We start from the raw sequence: 22,088 nt of genomic DNA on the forward strand, positions 1-22,088 counted from the left end.
TTGACATCCTCCACAAAGAGCCTAACATGCCTGCCAACAGACGCAAACCAGGTGCCAAGCCCTAATGAGGCGCCCATGCCGAACACACAAGTGACACGGACAGCCATGGAAAAACAGAACTGCAGAAACAGAGAGCCTACCAGTCAGGGGTCTCCCCACAAGCCAGAGGGAGCTTTCTCAAAAGCCTCCCCACCCACCATGAGACCACCCACCGATGGCTGGATCCTCAACTGCCTTCTTCATCTGCATGAGAAACCGTTTGTTTCACTAAGATGCTGAAAGTTTCCTCGATCTATCAGTTGATTAGTCCACTCCAGTTACACATCCACGGAAGGGAGGACGAAAGAAATTATGGCATGGAGTCTACACTGTACCTATGTCCCTACTGAAGGTCTTGGGAATTCATCAAGGGTCAAGGGACTTAAGACAGTCAGCATATCCTCTAGCACGAGAAGGGAAGGGCCAGGAAGGCAAGAATGAAGTCCAGCACACGGGGGGGGAGTTGTGCTGGTCTGGAGTACTGGTGGGCCCGGGAAAGAGGAGGCCTGCAGAAAGCTTCTCTATGAATGTACATCAATGTCATGATGTAGCAGATGCAAGGACAGAACGATTTTCTTTCTGCTCGTTATGATAACAGATCAACAGACATACAATGAATTGTCAAAGACAGAGACTTAACAATGAAAACTGGGAAAGCTTCCTTGACTTTGCGTCTTCTAAAGTAGGTTTGCTTATTCCCTCAGCTCCCCCCTTAAACTGGGAACTCAGGGAAGTTGAAAAAGCAATTAATATTGTCCAAGCCACTGGCAGAAGAACAGAACTGAGAAGACGATTAAAATTTGAAGATGAACAAGGATATGTCTGAATGGCTACACAACGGATATAGCAAAGGAGAGAAACCAAATTAATTCATGCTAAAGTTAAGCACATTTCTGGTTAATTAAGGCTATTTGAAGTAATTAATTCTACAGAGATAAGGCAGTCTCCTTCCACAAGCTCCACTCAGGGAGGGTGAGAGAGTAAAGCAGTGTCATTGCTTATGAAACACCCCAGGTCACTGACCAGCTCAGCACCCTGATCCAAGAGTACACACTGAAATGATAATGCATTTTTATTAAGGACAGTCACACACACTGAGTGTCCATGAGAGAAAACCAAAACCAGACTTAATTAAGAACAGGGCATTTGAAGCCATGAGTTTGGCCTAGTGGTAGAGTGCTTGCCTAGCATGCATGAAGACCCAGGTTCGATTCCTCGGTACCATATACATAATAAAAGCCGGAAGTAGTGCTGTGGTTCAAGTGGTAGAGCTCTAGCCTTGAGAAAGCCCAAAATGACAGCACTCAGGCCCTGAGGTCAAGCCCCAGGACTGGCCAAAGAAAAAAAAATAAAGCATTTGTACCAGACAGGTGCTGCTGGCTCATGCCTTTGCTTCTAAGGAGCTACTCAGGAAGCTGGGGTCTGGAGGATTATAGTTCAATGCCAGCTCAGACAGAAAATAACCAGCAAAAAACAGGACTGGAGGCATTGTCCAAATGGTAAAGTGTTACCCTAGCAAGCACAAGGCCCTGAGATCAAATCCCAGTGCAATAAAAAATATAGAGAGTTACAAAACTTAGGTTCTCAAATGGATCTCATATTGCTCTACCCCACCTGCCTGGTCTCACAGATGACGTTGCCGAGACAAGAGGATTTGGATTCACAATATGGCCCGGCATTTCTCCAGAGCAGCAGAGGCTAAGAAATATATCCAGAATGGTACAGAAAAGACATGACCAAGCCCGACCCAGGCACTGAGGTCTTCCTACCACAGCCGAGCATCCCAAGTCAGTGTGAGGACAAAGGAAAGCGCTCACGAGGTTAACAGTAATGGCCAGGATAGAGACAGTGACCAGTGGTGACAGGGACTTCTCATGGGTGCCAGGCTGTCCACCTCACTCCACCCAGTGAAGGAGGCCCTGTCACCCTCCATGTTATCTATTGTCACCACCGCACAGAAGATCCTCAGTGAGCAGATCCAAGACCCAGCCCATCCAGACAGACCTCCATAGTAGAACCCAGAACCCACTATGCACATAGAAGAGAACATCATTGTTGGCTAATGGGGTTAGAATCAGACTCCCAGGGTGCCTCTGGGCTCACTGGCTCTGTACACTGACAGGCACAAAGACCAGCCAAGACTTCTCTCCAGGGGCCCAGTTACCTTCACCACCTCGCCGCCGTCCACCTTCATCAGCTGCCTCAGGTTCTGCTGAAGCAGGTTGGTGTTGGAGCGCCACTTCAGAAGCCCCAGGAGGTCCACTGCAAGCACAAAGCAAAGCTCAGCTCCTCTGGTTAAGACCTCAGTCCCTGCTTCACGCCTTACCCCACACCTAAAAGAAGAGCCGGCCCTGTCTGGAAACGTTAGCCTATTCAAACATGCATTACTGTGTTGCCACACACTTAACACCTAGTGCAGCTGAACTCATTATTTCCAGCCACATCATCTACCGTGAAATCATTTCTATGTAGAAGTTTAAAACGATATTTGAGAACCTTCAAAATTAAAGAAGGACTGGCTTTCCCAGCCTAGGGGAAGCACGTACGGAACACAGCAACATCTACCCAGAACGTTCCACGCTGGCATCTGCTCCCAAGTAGTTTGTTATGAGAAGGAACAACCAGTTGTTTTTGGTTTTGCTTTTGTTTTGTCAGTCGTGGGGCTTGAATGTCCCTGAGCTCTTCAGCTCAAGGCTACCGCCCTACCCCTTGAGCCATAGTGCCACTTCCAATTTTCTGGTTATTAATTGGAGATATAACTATCATGGACATTAGTGCCTGGGCTGGCTTTGAACCATGATCCTCAGATCTCAGCCTCCTGACTAGCTAGGATGTAAGGGGTGAGCCACCAGTGCCCCATCTCCAGTTGTTTTTTTTTTGTAAGTACAATAAAGAATACAAACTAAAGTCCAATAGCTTCCATGAGCCTGGACAGCTGAGAGCACTCCAAAGGGCCCCCCACTGGGCCAGCAAGGCAGTGTGTTAGACTTACAGTTGTGCTTTCTATCACCTTTTTTAATGGAAAAAAATCAAGGGTTGAATATACTGGGGATTTGTAAAGGCTTGAAGAATACCTCAAATTTTGAAGGATTTTATTTAAGATACCAAGATGTTCTTCAAAATGAGAGGACAGACGCCAAACCCTCTCCAGGAAAGTACAGGCACTCATACATTTCCACTTGAAGTTGTATTAATATCCCAGTACATGAAAAAAAAATGTAATTAGCAAAGTGCATCTAATTTACTACTTATGCTAATAAGCAAACAACTTTAGCTAGAGAATGTGTAACCATTTAAAAAAAAAAAAAAGGACAAGATCCTAGTTAATACTGAAAGGAAAGTACAATCGGGGCTAGCAGTAGGATTTCAGTAAACATGGACATCCATTATAATGTTAAGATCAAACAACACAACTGATAAAATGTGTTGAGCATCCAAACATACACTGGCATTGACCTGTCCCCACCCCAAGAACCTTGAACAAAGATTAGAGCTATAACAAAAGCAGCAGCGCCTATAGATTCTGTGGAGTCTGAAAACTAGGCTGCTGAATCCTGCAGCAACTGCAGAACCTGCAACAAGTGATTTTACCTTAACTTTCTCATCTGAGCAATAGAGGTGTGTATCAATCATAATTAATCACAATTAATTAATTAACCTTAATCTTAATTCTTGCAGAACTGCTGCAAGAATTAAATGCCATAGGAAACAGCCCTATGTCTAGTACAAAATGCTAACAGCAGCAGGTTCTCAAAGAAGTATTATGGTTAATTTCTAATTAAAAATGGAATAACACCTTGGGCACCAGTGGCTCATGCCTGGGATCTTAGCTACTCCCGAGGCTGAGATCTGGAGGATCGTGATTCCAGGTCAGACTGAGCAGAACAGTCCCTGAGACTCCATCTCCAAAACAGCCAACAAAAAAACAAAATGGAGGTGGGGCTCAAGGGGTAGAGTAGAAGCCTAGCAAGCAAGTCAAATAACATCATGCATGGGCCAAAGTTCAAGTCAGAGCAGGGGGGGAACCCCACAGGGGGAAGAAGGGAAGGAGGAAGGGAAGGATGGAGGAACAAAGGAAATGAGAAAAGCTATATCCTGTCTACATAGTCCCAGGCTTACAGTTCAGACAGGCTTTCCCTACACAAATGACCGAGTTTCTTTAACAGAAACCCGTGGATAATATGGACCTGACTGATTCAAGGATGGCAGTCCCTAGAATATGACTGAGTTGACATTTACTTCAGTGTTCCACGTTTGAGAAAATGATCAACAGAGCAAATAGGAGGTAACCTTGGAGGAGGGAGAAGGTCAGAGTAACACGAAGCTTGCCAAGCCTCCACAAGGCAATCCACTGGACAAGGCAAGCCCCCCCACCCACCCAAGACCGGAAGCTGCCTCCTGAGACTCAGCCCAGCTGGACCCACGATTACTCTTGTTTCCTGATCTCTTTCCATCCCACTAGCCAGGAAGCTCTGCCGACCCAGGAAGAGAATTGAGAAGAGGATCACATCTGATGCTCTTTCCAGGAGTCAGCCAGCAGGATGCTCAGGACAGAGATGCTTAACACAAACTTCAATGAATAATTCAGTCTCTGCTTTTCCCAAAATGATAGAATGTCACAGTAATAGTCCCAGAAAAATGACTCCCTCACCTGAGAGTCAGAGACTCAATGCCTGGATGACAACTGGGGAAGCTCTATCTTACACCCACTGACATAGAATCATCCCAAAAAAGGCATACGACCGTGGTCTGAAATGAAAGCCACAGACATCCCCTCTGCTCCCATTGAGCAGCCCCACACAGGAATTGCCTGTTGCCCAGCAACAGCGGCTGCTGAGCTGGCTCTCTCCCTGAGGACACGGAGGGAATCACCGGACAGCTGGGGAGACTTAGGAATTTCAAGGTTCCAAGAGGGATCCAGGCTGTCCTAAGAGCCTCCTGGCTCTCAATTCTCTTTCCAGGAACGTTAGGGTTAAGAAGGATGGGCTTCAGAAGATAATGGCTGCTCAAAACATTGTTTAGAAAGAGAAAATATGCCAAAGTTTTCATTTGTGGCTTCCTACATGGTTAAAAACATGCACTGCCAATCGTCCAATACCTATCCAAAAACCTAACATGCCACAGGCATGAGATGGAAGCCACCTTTACCCTGGCCTAAGTGAGGACCTCACGATATAGTCTGCAGCCGGCAGGAGATGATCAGACCACATGCCAGAAAGCAATGTTCAAAACGAGACACATCCTTTCATAACCAGCCTCCAGGGGAGCCCTGGGCACCAAGCTTGGAGACTCCTTGCACTCTCCTACCTGCTCCTCCTGCCCGCCCAGACCCCACGACCCCAGGCAAGGTTTCCAGCCTCATAGTTTGCCTGAATCATTTCTGCAGTGTCCATAGCCAAATGGCCTGAAAGCATTTGTACATAAATGGTACACAAATGGTCTCAAAGTGTCTGCATCCAGATACAAATCGTCCTAAACTGTCTGAGTGAATGACTGGTCAATTCTCTGCATAGTTTACTCCTGAGACCCTGGTGGCAAGCACTGCCTTGCATGTCTGAGATGGAGACAGTGGACAATCAGGCAGGGAAAGTTTGAGAAGCATCTGACGTGGGGCAGAAATGATCAATCCCTCCTCTGGATACCAGCGCCTCCCCTGCAGGGCCCCAGTCTCCAAATGATGGGCTTTCTTTTGTCCTGCACTTATCCTATTAAAGCTCAAAGGATGTCTGTACCTGGGCAAATCCAAAACGCCTGCCATGATTGACAGACAGCTAGGGAGATGCAATTCCTGATACCTCAGACATTAATAATCACAGTCCATATCGGTCAGTTAAGAGGAAAAAATTGGATTTTCAAGCTCAGTTTCAAGAGAGCATAAAGTCACTCTGCACGGCTGTGATACGGCCACATTAGGGGATGCAATTTTTAAATGAAGGATCTGTGCAGAAGAGCCCGGCCTCCTCCAGACAGAGAGACAGCAACAACGGCCATGTGCTCAGAATATGAAGTACCCTGCTGGACAACAGTCCAGCAAATGGAGGGAGATGAACTTGGCCTGCCCCAGGGACCCCAGAGGCTAGCTGAAGAATGACCTGAAAGTCAGGCCGGGTCCATATGCATGAATCAGCAAGGGTGCCTTGTCTCACACTGCAGGGGAACAAGAACATGTCAGGCAAACTCACTTCATAAAAGGAAGATTAATGGCATATTATCCCAAGGAGTAGCTAAGACCAAAGAAGACAGACAGAGGGCAGGTAACTTCAAACCCTACTTATCTAGCAGTCACAACGTTCTGGAGGCATTAAGCCCAGGTCATGGGAAATCAGATTCAGAGAACTCATGTTCAAGGTCATTTCCAGTATTAATACAGGGCTGGAATTCAATCCCTGGTCTTTAACTAGGCTTCAAATTCCCCGTATTTTCTCTTATGCAAGGGTGCTTTCCTGCAGCTGGAAAGCTTTATAAATCAGTCCATGGCTCTGTCTTCCTGTCAAGCGAATCCTCAGACGAGAACAGACGTGTGACTCTTAAAGGATGATCAATACCACTGCCTCTTCCCCAGTCCTCGCCTGTCCTCGTGCGTTGTGACTGAGGTATGGAAATACTGATTCACCTGCACCTACAGAACTCTCCACCCCGCAGCAGCTGGATGGGGTAGAGGGGAAGGCATTCCATGGGGAAGGAGTTCCGGCTCACCATTCTGGGTCAGCTTGGTGGAGCACACAAGCGTGGAGATCTGGAAGGAATCTTTGCTGATGGTACAGCTACCAAGACTCTGCATGCTCTTGCCTGTGGCCGAGTGGCCCTTCTCCTCCAGCTCTGCTTTGGTGGAGGGAAGACTCAGGTAAGTCGCTGCATCTTCCAGCTTCTTGGCTTCAGCCTGTGGGTTTGGTTAGGTAATATGTCACACATGACCTGCACATAGCAACACATCATTTTTTCCAAGCTTTGTTATTCTCGATCCTTTTCACTCTCTTCAGGTTAAGCCCCCACAATCTTTTAGGATGTTTTGCTTTAATTTGGTGACCATACTAGGGGTTTAACTCAGGACCTGTCTCTTAGACTTATTTGTCCAAGGCTAGCACTCTACCAATTGAGCTACATTTCCTCTTCCGGCTTTTTGCTGGTTAACTGGTGATAAGAGTCTCATGGTCTTCCCTGCCTAGGCTGTCTTTGAACCACAATCCTCCTATCTCAGCCTGGGAAGTAGTTAGGATTACAGGCATGAGCCATTAAACACCCAACTTCCACAACATGCTCTAATAATTTCCCTTATTCCTGGCACAAAGAGTCATGCTCTCAGTCTTTTTACATAGCACTCTCTTCTCTCCTTAGGAACAGCGAAAGGGATGGTCATCACCAGTGTCACTTACATGATTAAATGCAGCTACAGGGCAGCTTTCTCACAGTGATAGGACATGTAGTTCAGTTCAGGGAGCCCAATAAAAGCCCTCAATGCTGCAGCAGTGACAGAACCTACCTTGTAGACAATGAGGTCATGTTCCCCATCCCTCAGAGTCGTCCCGTCATATCGCATCAGCTTCACGAATGCTAGGGCAAATATCTTCTCAGACTTATCTTTAGCTGCAATAAGAATCCGTAATCACCTTCAATATGGTCACGACAAAGCAACATTATCAAATGCTACAACGGCTACTTTCACGAAAATCATTCCAAACCTGTTCTGACAGATGTTAAAGTCAGTGGAAAGGTGTGAAGAAATGCGAGCTGGGAACAGTGTGACCTGGGAAGGAATCCCCGCCCTTCCCCCACTACCGGCTTCTGCTCAAGTGTGAAGAATGGCTTCTATTTGGCCAGGGGAGGTCAATGTGGCCTCGGTCCTTTCTCTGACCCTGGACATCTGCATTCAGGCCTGGCTGGAGCGGTCCCCATGGACATCCTCAGTGACTAATATCTCAGAATATCACTGGCAGCAAACTTTACATGCTTAACATTTCAGAACCTCCCCTCGCTGTGGCCTGGGAAACTTCATTAATTATGCAAATGTGTCGGTCTACAATGAATACTAAAGTCTGACAAGAAAAACAAGGATTTTGAAGTTTAAAATGCAAGAGGAGGTATCCCTTTGCCCCTGTGTAATTTATTAATTAAGGAGAATGAGCTTGTCAGAGAGGGGATGTGAAACGGTGACACAGTCCTGTGAAGAGTCCAGAGCTGTCTGCTGCACTGCGCTTTCTCCCTGGGCCTGGGAGGGAGCCCTGTCCTGCAGTCCTCAGGCTGACACGTATCTGGGAACCTTGGCTCACCCTCCAGCAGGCCCCTATTCCCAAGAGGACATGTACCCAGCCTCATCTCAGTCCAGGTCTAGCCAATCTTTCGTGCTGTCCTGCTGGGTTGCTGTGCAAGGTGCAGAGTCTACCACGCCCTGCCTGCCTGGCCTGGGACCACAGGAGGACCCAGGTGTGCTCAGAGATGCCCCTTTCCTCGGAGCCCCACTCAGACACACCACACCTCTGCTAGTTCATGCTCTGCCCTTCATTAGTGGGTTGTGGCGCAGTGTCACCCAGCAGAAGACTAGAGGAGATTCATAGGAACGCACGCAGGGGGACAGAGCCAGCAACTGGCCATGTCCGTCACCTTTGTGGTCTCATGAGGTCCACACACAGTCACACCGGCCACTCTCCTCTCCTGATTCCATCCAGTACACAACTGAAGTCAATTATCACTGCAATTTATTCTCCCGAGCCACTTCCAAGCTGAGACAGACCACAAAGAACAGGGACAGTGTCTTCCTTCTCTAATCTCGTCCACTGGGTCTAACCCAGGGCTGCACACAGTGTTAGACTCTGCAGGGCATATCACAGAAAGTGATGAGTTCAACAAATGTGATGGGGTGGACATCAGTAGTTGATAATCAGTTCTCTTTGAAGGTGAGTTGTATGCCTGTCAGCTCTTCCCTCCCCCCTGTCCTGGCCTCAACCAAAATCTCACAGCTGGAATTGCTCTGGCGGAGCTCCAGACACCAGGGACCATCAAGAAAGATAAGAGGTTTCACATCCTCCATTCCAAGACAAACAGTAGGAACCAAAAGGCATTTGGTGAGTGCAGGCAACTCTTTTGAATGCAAAGGTAAGAGAGGGGACCCCAAAGAAGAGAAAGGAGGAGCCACATATATCTTCCTGCCCAAAGATGGGCAAGAAGAAATCAAACCTGTCCTGAGATCCATCTGAGAACATAACCCAGGAACAGTTCGAGTTAGATATCATGCTGTACACGATAACCACCCCTGAGAACAATCCAAAAACAGGTGCAGCCTGCTAAACTTCCCCTCCCCCTCCCACCCCTCCCCCTCATCCCCCACCCAGGAAAAACTGAGGGATGACATGAGTTCCACTACTCACAGTCTTGCGATGATCTATGACGGAAGGTAAATCGAAGGTGACTTCGGTTCACATCCTCGATAGGGATGGCGACCTAGAAGAACAGAGAAGGAAATGGAAGTGTCGTCATCGTCGTCCCCCCACCCCCACCCCGCCTGCTTCACCAGACTGGCACACGAGGTCTAAGTGTAAATATCTCTACCCTTTGAGGTGAACACACTAGATATCTAATTCCCTGTATGTTTTTCCCCCCAAAGACAGAATGCCTTTTGAAAACTCCAACAAAATAGCATGCAAGATTCTAAACCAGATGTCAGACAGCTGGGTTTTCCTCTTTTAACGTTCACATCCTTAGTAAAGATTCCATTTTTGAAACCTGGCATCTCTGTTGTGAGCCCCAACATACTTTCAGCAAGGAAGCTTTTTTGTTATCACATTAGGTAAAAGGAAGAGACCTCCGACATGCTGTCTGTAAGCAAGGGTGGTCCTTAATTCTGACATCTAGCATCTGAACTCCAGGGCAACCTCTAGCTTAGTTTGCAAAGACTCAAGCTCTCAGGAAGAGGAGGGAGGCAGAGGGCATTTGCTCTGGGGTTGCCATGGAGCAGTAAGTGCAATATGGAGCTCTCCGTGTGCTGCACAAACAGAACACACAAGAACACACAGGAATCCTCTCCTGGCAGTGTCCTCCCCAGACTGGAATCCCTGTTCTGTACCTGTGGTAAACAGGCGGCAGGATGCACGAAGAACAGAACCAAGAAGAGAAAGACAACAACTATCTTTAAGACATTGTTATTCTCTTCCATGAAAGTGCTATTTTTCTGTCTGAAAGAAGACAAGGGAAAAATATATTCCAAGAAATACCAACAGGATTCCCTGGACACGCAATGCTTTTTTTTTTTTTTTTTTTTTTTTGTGATGGCTGGGCCTCTGGGTATGTCAGCAAGCAACACCTGGAGCTAGTGGGGTGGTTGGGATACAGTGAACAGTTTCATCATTGGTCTAGGTGATAAATGATCATGAAAATTATACCTTCACGGTCTCAAACCAGCGAGGTTGCTTCACTTGGTAGTAAATCACAGATTTGTATTCTGAGATTGCCTCGTCACCAGCACCAGGGAAAATCACATGCTTTACAAGAAAAAAAAAAAGAGAGTTCACCTAAGACCTCCCAAAGTTTCATGTGGCACACATCTCCCACTGCACACCCTGCTATGCCTGCCAGAAGAGGAGCAGATCACCCTGCAATAGCCAAAAATCCATCGCCATAGACTATGTCCCCAGCAAGGGAGGCAGCAGCCAGCCGCTAGCCTGCTCTTACACTGGTCTCTGCACCTGAGACCCTGACGGTTTAAGGCAAGGGAACAGTGCTTTCCTCTTTTCCACCCCTCCCATCATCCGGGGGGGGGGGGGTGGAGGGGGGAGGGAGGTTGCTTCATGCACTAGGGAGGTCTAAAATAAAGAGCTGCCCACCAAACAAAGAAGAGTGACCCTCCTCCTCTCCTTGCAGCCATGGAGGGTGTCTACTAGAACCCAAATGGAGCCACACTGGTGAAGCCCAAGCAGGAAGGGCAGCACTCCATGTGCTCCCAGGGGACAGCAGGCAGTGACAATGACAAAATCAGTCACCAAACAATGATGCCAGCACCTGCTCCACACAGTTCAAACACAAGCCCAAACCTCTGCTCCACAGGACACAGCCCAAGAAATGGGATGGCCACAGGGAAAGCCCAAGGTCACAGAGCAGGCTGGAGTGGGGACAGCCCGGGGCCTCAACCTCAAGTCCACCTCTGCTTTGCTCTCGCATGATCTCCTTGCCTCTCAAATGGTAGTCACAGTGATATCTGTTTTTCTGAACAACAACTAACTAGACTTTGTGGACCTTGGAACTATGACAGCAAAAGTCACTCCCTGGAAAGGCTGGACAAAGAAAGTGGTTAAAACCCAAAGGCTAGGCCAGGAGTTAGGCTAGGCTAACTCCTGGCCTAGCGGTAGTGTTTGCCTAGCATTCACGAAACACTGGGTTCAATTCCTCTGTACTTCATACACAGAAAAAGCTGGAAGTGATGCTATAGCTCAAGTAGTAGAGCTTTAGCCTTGAGAAAGCCCAAGGACAATGCTCAAGCACTGAATTCAAGCCCCATGATTGGCAAATTAAGAAAAAAAAACAAAAACAAACACAAAAAACCCAGGGCTCTCTAAAGACAGACTAGCCAGGTCCCAGAGGGCAAGCTGGGAAAAGGAGGAAGCAGCCAATGCTTGTCCAGGAAGCAGGATTACAAGGCCCTCTGAGGCCCCTCAGTTTCTACAGCAGAGCTTATGTAGACATTTGTTCCAAGGCAGACATACCTCCAGTCGCTTCCCATCTTCATCAAAGACAGACACTGTCACCTCCACATTCTTCGCTGTCGTTTTATTGCCTTTATCAAAATCTCCTTGCACTAATGTGACATAGATATCATTTCGAACATCACCTGGAAGGGGGGGGAAGAATTATACCTTTAATATCAATCTATTATTCATAGTGTAACCACAAATTGTACAAGATTTTCTAAGGGGCTACCTATCCTAGCAGAATATTATTAAAAGAAAAAAAACTGCATTGAATAATGGTGAGATATTTCCTACAAAACAGTCTCAACGCTAAAGGCATGGCAAATGCAATTTGAATCATCATCATTAGAAGGCTTGCTGGAAAGAGAAAACATTTCAAAGCCCCAAAGTGCTCACAGTATTGCACAGGATTCTCTCCTTCTACCTCGGCAACGAGCCAATGCCCAGAACATCCACAATGCTGCTGATGGAAACACAAAGGCTGGGTGCCCACGAGCACCGATGGCCATGGCAACAGCGCCGTCACCCGTCCCACACAGCTGGCTGAGGTCACCTGACTCCTCAGGAGCCTCGCCACACAACGTCACAAATCAACTGCACGCTTCTACATGAAGGATTCCAGAAACTGAACTCAAAGTGGATTAAGATCAGGAACAAGAATGAGTCACAGGAAAAACTTGCTGCTTGTCCTTATCACGCTCTAACAAGTAGCTACGGGGATCCTAGATGAGGATCACAGAGAGAAGATGGACAGCAAAACTGAGCTATAGAGTGTGGAGGGGTGTGCGTGTGCATGGATGTGGTGTGCACACACACACCCATGTACATACATACGTATGTATATGCATGCACATGCATATGCAGGCACTGGAATTGGAGCTGGAACTCAGGCCCTCATAGTCTCACTTGACCCTTTCTACTAAAGCCTGATGCTCTCTACCATTGAGCACGGCTCCACTACCAGCTTTCTGCTGGTTAACTGGAAATAAAAGTCTCATAGACATTCCTGCCTGGGCTGGCTTCAAACCAGGATCCTCAGATCTCAGTCTCCTAAGTATTTAAGATTACAGGCATGAACCACCACAGCCCAGCTTAGATCTGTGCATTTTAAAGTAAGAGAGACCTTTAAGAGCAGAGGGAAAATGAAAACAAATGAACTCAACTTTCTTCCTACTGAGAATATATGAGGCCCTGGGTAATGGTCCGACTGGGAAAACTTCACAAGCTTCGTTAGCAACATGATTTAGAGGAAATGTCACTGTGACTACTTCTCCACCTCCCGCCTGGCTCCGCCCCCATAACCTGACCCCTCCCTCTTCCTGGCTCCTCTTCCTCCTACCTGCCCTCCACCTCTGTGCTGACCTGCTCTGCACAGATCTTCAAGTCCCCCAGGAACAGCTCTGACTAGAGAACCAGTTTCCACCACAAAACAAGTCTTTCTTTGTTTTCTTCTGCTTCTTTTTCTTTAACTGCTCCATTTTGGCTTTTAATGTATCCAACTATTAAATTAAGCTTCCATTTAAAAGTCATTATTGTAATAGTCCCAGTGGGTTGCTCCCATAGCCACAGTAGCAGCTAGAAATCATGGTTCCGAGTGCAGTACTGCCCACAAGAGAAATTAAGGAGGACACACCAGGCTGGGGAGCAGGAAGCCAGGGTGCCTGTCTAAGGTGCACCACGTCCCAGCCATGTGCCACCTTGGATATGCCCCTTCACCTCCCAGTCATCGCAACTAACTGCAGACTAAGATCTCCCAGCCCGAAAATCATCATTATCAAAGCATAAAACAAAAACAAGTCATCTTGTTCTAAGAGGCTGCAGCAGCCTCTTAAAGACCAGCCACTGTCCTGGGACAGTGAGAGACTGGTTCTCGGGGCCTATCCCAGAAGACTCTACACACAGAAGGTAAACCCAAAAGGTGGGCATCCTAAATGTCCACAGCAAATGCCTCCTCTGGGCAGGGCTCCCATCCCAGGAGGAAGGAGATAGAAATGGCTGAATGTAGAGGAAGAAATATGTTGGAGCCCTTCTGAAGGGCTCTAGGATGAGAGAGAGTCATGGGAAGGAAGAGAAGCAAGGATAGAGTGACATGGCAGGGTCCACCACTGGATGATGGAGATGGATGGCAAAACAAGGCGAGGCATGGGTTATGCCAGTCTAACTGGGGAAAGGGACTAAAAAATATCCCGCTGCCTTGGGTACCCACACGCCAGCCTGTGATGCCTCAGCCAACAGAGAAGGGAGATAACTCACTCCAGTTACATCCCCTAAGGAACCCCTCAGCACAAGGGAGTTGCCAGAAGGGCGCCTGCAGGCTTTCCCTGTAAGTCCCTCAACTGTAAAGGAGCCCTCATCAGAGTGAATGGGAAGTTTCCTTGGCTTCCCTTTGAACATAAGGACATCCTAAGGCCCCCAGATAAATTGCATCATCAACTTCATCTGTGTTTGCACCTCAAGTCCAAGTGCAGAAAGTCGGCAAATTACTCCACTCCCATCAACAAGTCTGCGTTAACTTCATAATTACAAATTCAACACCGGAAAGCCACAGCTGTCTCACAGTACAGGCCAACTGCCCCTGCTTTCTCGGTACAGGTGAGCCTCTGCACTATCCAGTCTGCTTTCCAATGCTGGTCGAAAGGATTTATCGGACACGGTCTTCAATAACCCAAAACCATTCTGGAAGTCAACAGCAATGGAAAGCATGCATCCCACAGATGCGTGAGTTGAAGATGGACAATGACTCTTTTGAACACATGGCCAAGCAGAGGCCTGCAAAAGGAGACGGACCGAACTGCCAGTACAGGATGGCCAGGCACCATTTCCACTGCTCACTGCCCAGGTGATTGTAGGCTGTGGTTTCATTTTGATGGGAATAAGTTCAATGGGAACTTGTAGGTACCCGAGAACCTACTATATGTAGATCAACTATTCACATAGTGAAAAGTGTCATTCCGATACAGAGGACAAATATCATGCTTCCAAGATTGGAGAATCCAGTCAGACTGTTAATGTGAATGTTACTGAGAAAACAGAGACTGCTGCTAATAGCAAGAGAGGAGTGTTAAACAATTCCCAAATCATGATCCTCCACATAAAGTCCAGAGGGACCCCAACTTGGCAAGGACCTGTGTGAGCACTTAGCTATACTGTCTTCTCATCCTGCCAACACACCATGCTGGCCTCACGCCGGGCAACCAACTCCCTGTGTGACCCTCCTTCTTCCACCAGTTGTCTCCTCGGACATCAGAGCAGCATCTGTGCCAACCACAAGGCCCTTGAGTTGGGCAGGGATGAATTCTGAGAGATCCAGTGACCAACGTGCCCCCCCCCCCACCACTCTGGTCACAGCCCTCAGCCTAGCGTAACTCTCAGCCATGCTGTGGCTTATGCCTACCACCAGCCCCTCTACTCCTAAACCACCATCTGAAGCCCTGAACCGGCAGTCCTTACCAGGCATGATTATCTCCGGGAAGCCCGTTTTGCGAGCCACAGCAGTGGTCCTGTCCACCAGATGAGGGAACTCCTTCCGAATCTGATGGACATCTCCAGGGAGCAATTTCAATGTTACCCACAAACCTGGGGGAACAGAAGGCTCCGGGTCACATTTTATCTGAGACAGTTCTAGAAGTTTTCACAAAAGACACTGCTAAAGAAACACCTCGGAATTCATGTTCAGAGAAGAAACACACAGCCAGATGCTCAGGTCAAAGGCTCTTAGTAAGGGAGTGAATAACCTGCAGGAGCACACAGCTTGCCCAGGAGAAAGGGACTGACAGAGGAGTCCACACAGGGTCTGCGCCCGCCCTCCACACGCCAAGGACCAATGGCCCTTTTGAGCTGAGAAATGTTCACATGCATCCGAAGGTGGCTTTTATCTGCAGTAGACAAGGAGGCTGACTTTCTCCTGCCTGCCTGGAAGGACAAGGGCACGGAGGGCTCAGGGGTGAACACTTTTCTTCAAGAACAAAGGAGGCATCTCATACTGCCAAACCACAGCACCCTGCCCAGGAGAGTGGCAGAAAGTGGAGGGCTGTGCCGGAGACAGCGCAGCCCACAGAGCCAACCCTCCATGCCACATCAATAGTGCAGGCCTGCATGCGCCACCAAGACTCACTCCTTCCTTCCCAGCAGGAAAAGGAGGGCACAGAGGACTTCCTGGAGCAAGCGTGGTGTGGTAAATGTGGTGACCTCAGGCTAGGAGCCCAGCGAGCAGAAGCCACAGGGGCCTACATGAGAGGATCAGAATGTGTGCTCAGAGACAAAGCCGACACTTGCAACACATCAAAGAGAGGACACAAAAGGGGAACCCTGGCTGGGCCAGCTGCTTTCAAGGACAATGGCTCTGCTCACATGGAAAGAGTGTCAGTGCTGTCTGGCACGTGGCACTCTGCCCATGCCGCAGGGCCCGGCCTGCTGCATGCAGCTCTGTGAACATGTCACAGTGTCAGGGCCAGGCTGTGCTCCTGTGGCTTCCTGTTACTCTGTGTGCACTACGTGCAACTGTGTATGAGCATAGGTACATCTGGGTATATGGCTGTGTCTCTCTGTCTGCAGATGTGCGCAGCTGTTCACATTCTAGATGATTCCAATGAACAAAGGCCCATCTCTCCTACTGCTTAGCTCAGCACCTTGCAGTCCAGAAAAGGAAAGGTGAGTCATCCAAACCCCATCGCCATGGCTGGTATTCCAAGTGGGCCTGGAAGCCATTCCATGGGCACGGAAGGAGCCATGCCAGCTCCCCCACTCACTTCACCCCCACCGTCCAGTTTGCTGTCCTGTAAAGGCCCTCCTGTCGATATCTGTCCCCTCAAAAGGGGTTGAGAAAGTAAAAAAAAGAAACACTAACAACACCTCGTCTGCAAGTCGGAAAAAGCCCGTCTTGCTACAAGGGAGCCCCGTAGCCGTTCAGAATTGCCTAAGATGCACCTACAACGTGCCAGCCCTCATGCGCACCGCATACACGGATGAATACTTGTTGTCCCCACACCAGAGACTGGGGATCATTGTCGAAATCCCATGCTAACTTCCAGTCCCTCGGGGACACACGTCCATGGTGAGAGCTGTCCTGGAGGGCCCAGTAGGCACAGCCCCACCTACGTGCTGGTGATGGCAGCGGCTCCTCTGAGAACATGAGGGATCTGCAGACCATGGGGAGTGGAGCTCCAGGGCCTGCATCAGGAGGCTGTCTGAAACCAGGACCATCTGAGGGTAAGCGGGGAGGTCCAGAGGAGGGTGTAGGAGCAAGGCCCGGGTCTGCTTCGCTGACACCCTGCTGGCAGCGTGGAAAGGGACAGGGAGAGCTCTGCAGTAGCCAGCTGGGCATTTGCACTCAACTGTGAGGAGAGGTGGAGAAGAATCCAACCTTCAGGGGCCGGGAGTTTGGCCTAGTGGTAGGGTGCTTGACTAGCATGCACGAAGACCGGGGTTCAATTCCTCGGTCCCACATACATAGAAAAAGCCGGAAGTGATACTGAGGCTCAAGTGGTAGAGCTCTAGCTTTGGGAAAGTCCAAGGACAGTGCTCAGGCCCTGAGTTCAAGGCCTCAGGACTGGCCAAAAAAAAAAAAATCCAACCTTCAGGTTACCATGCAGAACTGGAGGGATGGGAAAGGAGGGCAGTTCTTAAGAGAGGGTTCCTATAAGAACATAACAGGGTAGGAGAAAAAAGGGCCCTCCAGAATGTACAGGAGCTTGCTCTCTGTCTCTCTCCCTGCCCCCACCACCAAAGTTCACACCAGGAAGGAGAAGCCAGAGAAAACAGAGCAGGGCAGGAAGAGAAAAGTCCCTGTGGCCCAGGTACCATCTGCTTCCAGGGAAAGGGAGTCTGCCAGGCACTGAGCACTGAGAACACCACCCAGGCCTTAGCAGTAGCCACCTAGCAGAGGCCAGGGCAGACAAAGTGATAGAGAAGATCTCAGGATATGTACTTCAAGTGCTGACCAAGAAAGCTGAGTGGAGGCCTACATTTAAATCAGGGTGCCATGTGTCCCTGCACCAACCACCTCTCTTCTTCCAGACAATGGAGCCCCTTTTCCTAGTTCACACATAAGAACTAGGGCTGAGCAGTGCCCCGGGACCAGCAGAAGATGAATGGATAGACTTTCAAGATACTAGTCACTTTCCCTCTCTGTCCCCTGGCTCTGCTACACGGTCCCACAAACAAAATATAACAGTTGTTAATCACTACAAATCCTGTCCTTTATCTCCCCATAAATACCAGCTCGCTCAAACATCTGCATTCTATAACTGGAGTATCAGTGGCACCATTCTTGGTGTTACAACACAATTTAAATACAGAAATTAAATTTTCCTGATTGCAATGAGTTCAAAACATTCTCTTCATAGGGGAAAGTGAGACCAATGTTCTCCAAAGAACATCGTATGTTTCTAGGTGATATCTAAAATCAGAAAGGCTGGGGGAGCATGACATCACAAACACAGGTGTCACAGGGCGGAGGGCTCACTGCCCCCCCCCCCAGTTCACAGGTGAGAAAAATAGGGGACAAATGAAGCTTACAAGGCTGAGGAATGAATCCCCAGCACTGAAAAATAAATGAAGATGTACACATGAAGGCCAGGAAACCAGCTGGTATAAACCCAGAATAGGAACAGACCAAGGTCTATTGCAAATGCAAACACACAGACTGCACATAGAAAGGCAGCATCCTTCTTTCCCCTCTTCATTCCAGGTCTCCTCCAATGGCCGAGCAAAGAGCAGAGTAAGCCTGGTTTGTGAGGAAGGGAAAACTGGAGCCACCAGCCAAGTCCTGGAAACCCCAGGTATGAGGATCCCACCTCTGGGGTCCTCTCTCCCGTGGCTTCCTGTGGAATGACCTGGCCAGGTCTGCCTCAGCTGGAGCCATGGGCAGAGGCTGGGGACGGAGGGAGAAGTGGGATGTCATGTTGCCCAGGACACTGTGAGTCAGAGACTGAAAACTAACCACCCCCCCCCCACACCCAGAGCTGAAGGCGCATCATGCTCAAGAGCACAGATGTGGGCTCTGACAGAGGCAGGCTCTGTCCTCCCCTGTGGGCAGTGTCCTGCTGGCCAGACACAGTCCCCACTGCTGCATGTTTATGAACAAAGGTTTACCAAAAGGCTGAGAAACACTGCACGAGAAACCTGTGGGGGATGGGGGGGCAGGGTACCGGCAGTGTCAGCTCCAGGGATGAGGGGCCAGCCAGGGCCTGAGACTGGCTCTCGGCCTGGAGAGGGGCATCAGTATCAATTCAGATATGACCTCCAGCAGGGAGGTCTGAATTTAGAAGTGGCAGGGGCCTGGCTCGGCTTGCATGTGCTCTGTGATCAGGGAGCATATTCCCGGAACTCAGTTCTTAGACTCCTGTTCTGCTACTACAAGGACGGGGAGTATGGTGGTTCATATCAGCTAAGGGTCCCTGAAGAGCCCAAGGAGGGCACCCTGTCTAGAATATTCTTCCAACTCAATTGACACTGTTGAAAACCGTGGGGGTAAGGATGGAGACGGCCGTTTGCTGAGAGCCTGGGGACTGGGGGCAGGTGCTCACCTGAGCCCACCAAGCAGCCAGCACCAACATCAGACCCAGGCCTGGGGAGTGGATTTTCCTAGATCTTACAAGCTGGGCTACAGCACCAAAGCCCTGAAGGTGACTCCCTTGGTCGGGCAGGAGGGGGCCTCCATAGTCAGTTGTTTTTTTGGCAGCCTCCTGGCCAGCACAGTGCCAGCCTGGGTGACTGATCCATTAGTTCTGCCAGTGGAAGGTCAGCTCTGGGACTTTGTCAGTGTGAGACTAAAAACAATGAATGCATCCGGTTGGGAGTGAGAGAGAAAGCAAGCCCATGACAGAATGGACGAGAAGCCACTTTCCTGAGGAGACGGGGACAGGTGAGAGAAGACAGCACAGCAGCGACTGGCACATGTCCTAAGTGAGGACAAGCAGGGGCAGATGCACGGACTGGGGGTGGGATGGGAAGAGCCAGGGCTGCAGAGTGGGCGGGGCAGGGAGCCAGCAAGCCACACACGCCAGAAAAAAGCAGCCTCACAGAAACTGTCTGGAGTTTTAACATAGTCCATTGGATCAGGGAACACACCATGTTCCATCTGCCTAAAAAATCCTTTAGACTGCCATACCACGCTCTGTCCCCTTCACCAGGAAGCCTGGGGGTGGCTCTCACCATGCTCCTTCACGGTGGTTGGTTACAATCCAGAGGTGTAATGAGAGAGGAGGGTAACTTAGATGGCAGACAGCACAGGGCAGATAACATGCAGCCCATCGTAGCACTTCTCCTTCTCATAGTGCCTTGAGCTCCTGCTCAAATGCTTCTCATAATGCTGAGCTCCCTCTCAAATGCCTCGTCCCATAAGGCTTTGGATGTCCACTTAACCAATGAAGAGAGTCTGGGTGCCATGTCACATGCTCAAGCCATTCAGTGATCAGCACAAAGCCAGGGAGGGGGGGGCGGAGGGGAGGAGGAGGGGGGAAGGGGAGAGGTTGGATCACAGCTCCACTGGACTCATCTTTGGGCCCCTCTCCTGATGGACAGTCTCACTACTTTCTTTGATGGCTTTCTTTTCACTTTTAAATAAACTTACCCTGTAATATTTTATTTTTAAGAAAAGGAGAGGACTGGAAAAGACAGGCAGGCAGAGACCGGAACTACTTCTGCTCAGCTCTGGGGTTTCCCGAGATGTCCAGTCATGTCCCCTCCATCTACAGCTCTCCTGTGGCCCAAGCTGCCCCACCCACTGACCCTTACAAAGGCAACTGGTGAGGAAACCACACTCACTGCCCAGAGGGGACCACTGCTACACACCTCACACTGTGGTCAACACAACATGTGAACACTCAGCCCATACCACCCCCAGGTTCACACATAAGCATATGCATGCACACATGCACACACGCACGCGCACACACACGAACAGCAGTGTACGTACCCTGCCCCTTGTGGTTGACTTCTTTGGCAGCGATCACTTTGTTTATAACAGTCTGAAGGAAGTCATTCTCCCCTGCCACCCTGGGTGAAAAACGGGATGACATGTTGAGCGGCTTGTGTCGAATGGCTTCGTCCAACGCGAGCCTGGAGGGCACGGGACGACCAAGACCACAGGAGACAAAGGGCACAGAGACCCGGGGGTCACGGTAACAGGGGGACACAGGGGAGCATCGCCACGAGTGCGAGCGCGTCGTCATGAGTCAACGCACGACAAAGGGCAGGATAGGTAACAAGAGAAACAGGGAAAAGCATCGATCAGGAAAATGCTGAACCATGAGAGAGACGTCAGGCCGATGGGGGGCCCCACTCCCCAGGAAACATGCACACTGGGCCTCTACTCCCTTTGACAACTGGAAGGGGGTGATCAGAAAGCACAGCGGCTGAAAGGTGTCTATGCCGAGACCAGTTAATGGTCACTTCCCCATGTCAATAGTCCTGAACATGCACGGGATGAGGGAAAAGTCAACCAAGGACCCCCACACTCCCCCAAAATGACCCTTCCAACTCAACAGCTCAGAGAAGTTGGGGGCCTTCCCTCTAGGTCTGTGGCCCTGTGGACACCTGTAGGAAGGGGTTGGGAGCGAAGTCCAGGCTGGGGAAGCAGAAACCAAGACTCCAATTGTGACACCAACCAACAAGGCTGTGAGGACCCTGAGCCAGGAGCTTTCACAGATCCTGGGCTGTGTAAGGGGCTGACTCCCACCGCGCCCAGAGCAACCAGCCAGGACGTGCCGTGGCTCACACAGTGGGGAAAGAAGAAGAGAATACCCATGGTGCACACTATGCTGAAAATGAATTCTGGACACAGCAGCAGGGAAAATCATCACATGAGCCACATAATTCAAGGGAACTGGGGGCTGTACTTCACCAAGTTAAAGACAGAGAAACAGAGAGAGACAGAGGCAGAAATAGAACGAGATGAGCTGGCTTCTGTTCCTATCCCTGTGGGATAATAAATCACTTTTAATGGAGCAAAAATGGTTTCATTAGCTTGACATCACCCAAGCGCCGGCTCTGTGGCTTAGGCTGCCATTGAATCGTCCTGCTCTTTGTGCTTCTAACACTGAAAACACCACTCTGCATATTAGTCTTCCATTATGGAGCAAGAGTCACAGCTTACATAAGTGATGAGTGTGTAACGTTTTTTAAAGGGGACTATGACTATAAGAAGGAAGAGATAGCAGCAACACAAAAGTGATCTTAAAGATCCCTTGCCAGGACTTGTAGAAAACATATATCTGAACTGGTAACTTCTTTACCTAAAGCTTTGCGTGTTGTTTTTCTCCCCAGCTTGAGTTTTCACATAGAAGAAAACATCAGGTAAATTTAACTTAATGGTACTTTGGGGTAGAAACTTTGAAGTGTAATGCAGATGACATTCAGAACAGCCTTGGTCCT

At 49.2% G+C, this 22,088-nt stretch overlaps 1 protein-coding gene across 2 annotated transcripts in view; it reads right to left on the minus strand.

Moving 5' to 3' along the window:
• Dock1 (dedicator of cytokinesis 1) overlaps positions 1 to 22,088 on the minus strand; it is a 411,811-nt gene that overhangs the window by 325,599 nt on the left and 64,124 nt on the right. Inside the window, exons 12-19 of one of the 2 annotated variants that reach the window (XM_090345612.1) lie at positions 20,632 to 20,711; positions 15,165 to 15,290; positions 11,730 to 11,854; positions 10,413 to 10,511; positions 9,402 to 9,474; positions 7,520 to 7,623; positions 6,736 to 6,919; positions 2,204 to 2,301 (exon numbers count right to left, since the gene is read on the minus strand). In XM_090345612.1, coding sequence (XP_090201738.1) covers positions 2,204 to 2,301; positions 6,736 to 6,919; positions 7,520 to 7,623; positions 9,402 to 9,474; positions 10,413 to 10,511; positions 11,730 to 11,854; positions 15,165 to 15,290; positions 20,632 to 20,711 — 889 coding nt within the window. Of the gene's footprint in view, positions 1 to 2,203; positions 2,302 to 6,735; positions 6,920 to 7,519; positions 7,624 to 9,401; positions 9,475 to 10,412; positions 10,512 to 11,729; positions 11,855 to 15,164; positions 15,291 to 20,631; positions 20,775 to 22,088 lie in introns of both variants that reach the window. The other variant, XM_090345611.1, reaches the window with a different exon arrangement.

This window comes from Megascapheus bottae, chromosome 15 (assembly GCF_031878675.1).
Source record: "Megascapheus bottae isolate mThoBot1 chromosome 15, mThoBot2.hap1, whole genome shotgun sequence".
NCBI classification, from domain to species: domain Eukaryota; kingdom Metazoa; phylum Chordata; class Mammalia; order Rodentia; family Geomyidae; genus Megascapheus; species Megascapheus bottae.